This window comes from Vigna radiata, chromosome 7 (assembly GCF_000741045.1).
Source record: "Vigna radiata var. radiata cultivar VC1973A chromosome 7, Vradiata_ver6, whole genome shotgun sequence".
Lineage (NCBI taxonomy): Eukaryota > Viridiplantae > Streptophyta > Magnoliopsida > Fabales > Fabaceae > Vigna > Vigna radiata.
The window spans coordinates 8,052,517-8,059,735 of NC_028357.1; the positions used below are offsets into that span (position 1 = coordinate 8,052,517).

Sequence of the window (7,219 nt, forward strand, 5' to 3'; positions counted from 1 at the left end):
ATTTGAGAGATGTATAAGAATGACAGAAGAGTAGAGGATAAAACGAAGTAAGTCTAAATTAAGAAAGGGCTATGGGCATAATAAAAATAATAATAATAATAAAAAAAAAAGGTGAAAGAAGAATTGAGAGACATGTGAAGGAGGAAAAAGGGAAAGGGTTAAAAGTCCTAGAAAAAAAAGAAAAAGATGGTCCCCTACCTCAACATTTTCTTCAGTGCTTCAAAGTGGCTCTCCTTTTTCCCTTTCTTTTTTGAAGTAACCAAGTAAGTAGTACTTCATAGTTAGCAAAGTTAGGGCACTAAATGTGACCCTGTCTTGCCCACGGCCCAATGGGCCCATCTTTCATAATAGCCTTTCATAAGAGCCAACCCCCACCAAATTAATTAATATCATTATGGTGAAATTAACTTAAAAGATGATTGTAGAAAACCAAGGTTTTAGACTAGTTCATTTTTGGAATAGAAATACCGAACAACTTTACAAAACAAAGGCCGTACACAAAATATCAGAATTTTCACCATCCCATCATCAATGGCAACCATTAAAAGTAGGCCTAAGGAACCACCCCACTTCTAACCCTTTTCTTCCTTTAATGTCTAGTTTAGTTTTACAATTTAAACATTCTTTGTTTTGCAAATGTGTATAGAAGAAAGTTGAAATTGTTAGTTTTTGCAATACTAGAAAAGCCAGCGGCATATTACAACTATTAAGTAGGTATATGGAGCCCCCTCTAATAAATTCTAACACTCTTTTTTTGATGATTTAGTGATGAGAAAGGTTTGCAAAAACCTAATTGTTGAAGAATCTAGGACCATAAATAAGGGATGGGACAATAATGTTGGGAATGCACTCCCTTCAACAATGTGGTAGGCTTCCAACAACAATTGCAATACTTCAATTCATCCAAATCCGAAGCATGGAAAGGAACATTCTTCAAAGTGTAGAGAGACTGAAATTCTTCTAACTTTTTGAACCAATCCTCTAAAAGAAGGAGCAATTTCCAAAATACAGCTACCTTCTTGCTAAATGGTTGGGGATCAAATTTACAGACATATTCAATGGCTCTCCAGACATGTTGGCTATATGTTTTCATTCCTCTTCTTCATCTCTCACCATTCATTTTTTAGAATAAAGCACAAAATCTTACCCCATGTGCTTTTGCTTAATTGCTTTTAAGTCAATTTATTCTTCTACTTGTTCGCTACACAACCTCATTATACTAACTACTTCATGTAAACATTATGTTAAAGGGTTTATCAAAATGTTGAGACAGGAAAAGAAACCAAGTACCATTACAATTTACAAACAAAATGACTTGTTATTATCTCAAAGATTTCTACACAATTATGCTCGCACGTGCTAGGATCTTTATATGGAACTGGACCATGCTCTGTCTCCTGGGCCTTCTGCTTTCGGTTCATCTTCTTCCTATATTTTCAACTCAGAAACAGATTCTCTTGTTGGCTGTGTCATGCTGTTGTTTCCACACCTGAAGCAACAAACTTTTAATAATCTAATTAGGGCTTTTTCTTCCTGTACCCCATACTTTCTTAGCACAGCTTATTTTAAAATGACCATTTTAGCCTTTGTAAAAGTAACTTGTAAATAAAATTTTCTGGCATAAGTTATTTGGAATTTTCAGAATATGATTTCTGAGATAGAATTTTTGAAACGTATGAAATACATTTTGGAACCAATATAATATCTTAGGAAACATCTATATGTTTTAGTCGTTGGAAATAAATTAATTAGTTTGAAAGTTATATTGAAAATGAATTGGCATAGCTAACTTGTTCTTCAACTAGCCTCATATAATGAGTTGGGCTTTAGGTTAACTAGGGCCCAATATGAAAGTGTTCTTAGCCTTTTAAAAGTGTCCATCACTGGCCCTCCTGATTCCATTGCCATGGGTCTTGGTATTTCTTTCATTTTTTGCATCATTTATCAAACACATCTCCCAGTGCTTAATGGATGATTGATATATATATTCTGATGCAGAACATTTAATAAGATTGAGATCCTTTTTCATCATCATCCTTCAAACCACCACTTATTTATTTAAAGGAAAAAAAATAAAAGTAATTCAGAATAAATTAAATAAAGTCTTAGTATATAAATAGATATAAATTTAAAGTTAATTTTTTAACAGAAAATATATTGATAATTATAATTGAGTAGGACAAATTTTAAATTTTGTTCTCAAAATCAAGCGTGGTGTAAATTGTGAAATACAAAATTTTAATCGTGCAATTGAAAACACAAATAACTATAAAAAAATCACTTAAAGTTATTTTTTAAAATTAGTTAATAAAACTCTTTAACGTGTCTTTCATATTATTCTAGATTATTTTACATGTGTTCATTTTAATGGTATTTGTAGGACCTTATAGTTTTAGCAAAAGTTAGATGAGAATTAAATTTTAAGACAAAAATTGTAGGGTTGATTATATTTAAAATCTATATTTTAACAATATATGAACTAGGAAATTGTCAAAATCAAATATGGTGTAAATTATAAAATGCAAAATTTTAATAGTGCAATTGAAAAGAAATAATTATAAAATATCATTTGTTATTTTTTAAAGTTAGTTAGTAGATTTTTTTAACGTGTCTATATCTTATAGTTTTAGTAAAAGTTAGATGAGAGTTAAATAAGACAAAAAATTATAAAATTGAAATAGGTTTAAAATGTAGTCAAATTTTTTCCCGACATACTAAACAATAAATTATTGATCGAATCCGTGTTCAAAACATAATTTATTTAAAATGTGCAGAGATATATTTATTGAAGGTAACAAAAGAGTTATTGATTAACATTTACTTAAGAAGACAACTCGGTGAGTTACGTATATTTATAAAATTAATTTAAGATATAAATGGTTTAGATTGAAAAAACGAAATATTTACTAGTCTCATCTAAAGAATCTATAAATCAAATTTATTTGGTTCATTAAAATTCTTCGACAAAACATGTATCAAACCAAATCATGTAAAAATATATAACACATATTTCGAAATTGTGATAAAACTCCATTAGAACTTTCATTTTTTAATTAGAAGAATATCTTTCTCTTATATATATATATAAGTACATATAATAGAATTACTTTTTGATCTTTATTTGCTATAAAATTAATGATTTTGAAATGTTTCTATTAGAATCATTATACTAAAATACGTGAGAATAAATATATTCTTGCTTTATATATAATTATTTTAATAAAAAAAATTGTATAATTATGGTTTTTTTTAAGAAAATGAAAGTAAAATAGTAACTTTGTTATAATATATATATATATATATATAAGTACTGTGAATATGAATAGCAAATAATGAAATATTCATTGAGCATTTGAAAAGAAGTGCTACTAGAACAAACTACAAACTAATAGTTTACCCCTCCTTCTCCAAAAGTAGCATCTTGTAAAAGCTAATATATGGAAAACATTTTTTTTTTCATATTAAAATTTTAGTTATAAAAGTGTAGTTTAGTTTTTGCATGTGTGTGATTAGATGGGAGGTAGGGGTCAACAGGCGGCAGAAGGTTGAGGGGAGTGCGGTGGGACTTTAGCGGACAAAGTGGCGGCGGCGGAAGGCAGTTTGTCGGCGGTGGTGGTGACGCGCTCACAGCGGGGACACATGGTTAATGTGGAGGCTGGTAGTGGCTCACAAGAGTGTGGAGAAATGACGGTGGGTGGCCCCACCTTCATGGCCCTCAGTTCCTCTACTTCCCTCTGAAGCCTTCTGTTCTGCTCTGTCAGTGACCCAAACCACCTCTTCAGGTACTCACACTCCATTTCTGTCTGCTTCAGCTTGCTCCTGCATTGCATTGATTTGTAAAATGAGATATGCATGGTTGGTCTAAAGTACCAAATGAAGTGGTCAAAGTCATACTGATCGGTGTAGCACACGAGGCCAAATAAAACTCCACCAATGCGCTGCTATCATTATCGACTTGTCTACTTTAATTTCGACAACATGATTATGTTCTTTGCCACAGCTCAAATTATGGTTTAACACTGCAATTACATCATTAACTCTTCATATATTTGAACACCCAGCTAGCCACTCTCATGTCATTGCTGTCTCTTCATCACCTAATTTTTTTTTTTATTATTATTATTATTCTATCATCACCAATTTTCTACTTTACGTTTTCTATGTGTATTTATAGTTTTCTCACATTTGAAAATAACAATTCAAAACACTTTTACAAATCAAGTTTAAAACGAAAAGAAATATTCATTTATATAGGCACCATGCATTATACCCAAAGAAATTTAATTTAATTCTACAAGTTATGTAATATGACTAACAATAAAAGTTAGGACTTAATCTTGATCGAACTATTTGAGCTATGTTTATACCCATTTCTTCCACCTTATGAGCAATATTTGTTGTGAAAGAGAAATTATATGAAAGAAGTGAATCTAATATATAAATGATGATTTTTCCACTTTTATTTACAGATAGAGTGAAAAGGGGTATAGAATCGGATTCAGATTCATGAGGTCCATATGATGATTATCATTATTCTGTCAACTTTGACATTTGTCTGTATATGAGTATACCCACACAAAATACGGATGATGAAACTATATATATATTTTAAAGTCAAATCATAAATGACAAAATAAATAAATGGCATTTTTCCATCACTTTATTAATCAGGATTAATTAGCTTACCTGGCCCTACGGTTCTGAAACCACACCTCCACTTGCCTTGGTCGCAGCTTCAGTTGCATTGCCAAACAATCTTTCTGCTTCTACAAAGCCAAGAAATCAAAAACCGAAGCATGAGTTATGTAGAACCCTAATGTTTAATTATCTAAATGACATATTTAATAAGCGAGATTGTTACTTACTGGGTTTAGGGTGTGGTTTTGTCTGAAGCTTTCTTCAAGGAGACGAGATTGTTCCTTTGTGAGACGGAGTTTCTTGCGGGGAGGGTCTCCATTGCTGCTTTCTTCTTCATCTTCCATGTTTGATGCCATCCAATCTTCTTCTACAGGTACTTGGTTTATGTCCAATTCTTTCACTGCAATACCATATACTTCCAAAAAGTATCAAAGACCAAACCAAACATATCATCTTCTCTACATGATCCAATATCTACCATTTTAAGAACAAGATTGGAATATGATGTTTACATATATCGTTTCTGTTTAATCACCAACCAGAGAGAGAAACCGATGAAAGACAAAAACCTTGGTGGGTTCATGCGGTCGTGACTTTAATTTTAATCTAAGAAAGGGTTGAGAAAAAAAAAAAGTAAATTATCCCTTCCTAAAGAAAACGTTTATTTAACAGAGGGGCCACTTTTACGATATACACGATTGTAGAAGTTTTTAACATAAAATTAAGCAAACAAGAACACAAAAAAAGGAAGGAATTTAAGAGGATCAAAATGACAAAGACAGTTGTAGAAAAAGATAAACAGATAAAGTATTGTATTGTGTGTGTGTTTGGTAATTACCAGATGATGATGATGAAGGCAGAAGAGTTGGTGAAGAAGCAAAGCCAGGGACAGATATAGTCAATTCCAAGGTGGAGGAGGCACTTGGTAAAACCGCCATAGAATGAGAAAAGATGTTTGGTGACGATGAAGAAGAAGAAGAAGAAGAAGAAGAGGATCTGTGTGAAAAAGGTAAAGGAGACACACATGAAAAGGAAGACAGAAGCAGCAAAGGATCTGATGAAATGTTTGGAGAGAAAAAAGGTCAAGATATATAGAAAGGTCAAATAAACAAGTATAGGGAGATTAATTAGTCCTACAAGTTTATTATAATTGATACCCTAAAAGGCGCATAGAAAATCAAAGAGGTGTAGGTTTCTGACCATGGTCCTCCAAGTCAAAGGCTATGTGGCCCCAACATACTGACACGTGTACGTCTGTAAGACTACAACATCATTCATTTTCTAGTTTTCATGTTATCATAGCTTTTATCTTATACACTATTACAAACCCAACATTAATTCTAAGTTTTACTCCTTTGTCTTTAAGAAACTCCTTTATCTATCAGATGTGAATTGAATTTCAACGTCTTGATTTTTAATTATTATCGGACCTATTTACAGCAATAGTTTGGATTAAATCTCACTTTATAACTTAATTTTATACGATTATTAAGTTTAAATTTTTTTTTTAATATAATATTAAAAAATTATCATCTAGAGTCTATATTTTATTAAAATTTATTAGTAGTTATTTAGAGTTTTGTTTTGAATAAAATTTGTTAATAGACTGTTACTTATATAAATAAGTTAAATTACCTTTTAAATTAGTTTTTGCATAATTTAATTAAACTTAAATTTACTTTGCATGTACTATAATTAATTATAATCTTTAAAATTATCTATTTCAAATATAATACATCAAGAAGTAACCTACTTCCTGTAAAAAAAAAGTAACCTACAACGTTATAATTAGCATTTGGTCAAACTTAGCATTTAGTAATTTTTATCACTTCAACGGAGGGTTAACAATTTAAAAGTTTTCAAGAAAACAAAATTAATCATTTTAAAAATGATTCAAGGCTTAGAAACATTTAAATTTTGCACTCGGATTTTAAATATTAATTTAATTTTGATATAATGATTTAAACGAACGCATTAATTAGATAACAGTAATGTTAGTATAAAAGCAGCTCTTTCAAATGTATAATAATAAAAACTTATTTCTCTTTTTGTTTTGGATCTTGAACCATTTCTTTTTCACACATAATCCTTTTTAATTTTTCTATTACTTAAAGAGCTTAATCTTGATTAGTGAAGATTTTACTGTTTGAGCTCTAAAATACACTTCAAAGAAATTAATGATTAGTTTAAAAATATAAAAATAAAAGAATGCGTCCATAATATAATTTTCTTTTAAAAAATACAATAGCATTTTATTGAAATATTGTGTTAAAAAAGGATATAGATAGATGGTAGTATGTAGGGTTTGATGTGTGTTGAAAGTTGTTGTTAGGAAATGATTGGAATGGCATAGTAGCTATAGGAGCATTGTGCTTTCTTCAACAAGGACCAACCATTAAAACAAACCAAAACCAACACAGACAAACTTGTTTTCACTTTTCTGTCTTTACTCTTCCTAACCATCCTCATCACACACCCACAACACTACTATTATATTATTTCACCACTTTCATACATATTTTCTATGATATTATATTTCGATTTAACAATCAAAACATAGATGAAGTAAAAAAAAGATTAA

General features: G+C 30.4%; 1 protein-coding gene across 1 annotated transcript; it reads right to left on the reverse strand.

Annotated features, from left to right (window-relative positions):
• Positions 1 to 3,338: 3,338 nt before the first annotated feature.
• Positions 3,339 to 5,828, reverse strand: LOC106767858 (homeobox-leucine zipper protein HOX3). Its single transcript, XM_014652814.2, has 4 exons — positions 5,477 to 5,828; positions 4,866 to 5,038; positions 4,687 to 4,766; positions 3,339 to 3,819 (listed from the first exon to the last, which is right to left on the reverse strand). Exons 1-4 carry the CDS (start codon positions 5,574 to 5,576, stop codon positions 3,528 to 3,530), a joined length of 645 nt encoding a protein of 214 aa, XP_014508300.1. The 5' UTR covers positions 5,577 to 5,828; the 3' UTR covers positions 3,339 to 3,527.
• Between the last annotated feature and the right edge of the window lie 1,391 nt (positions 5,829 to 7,219).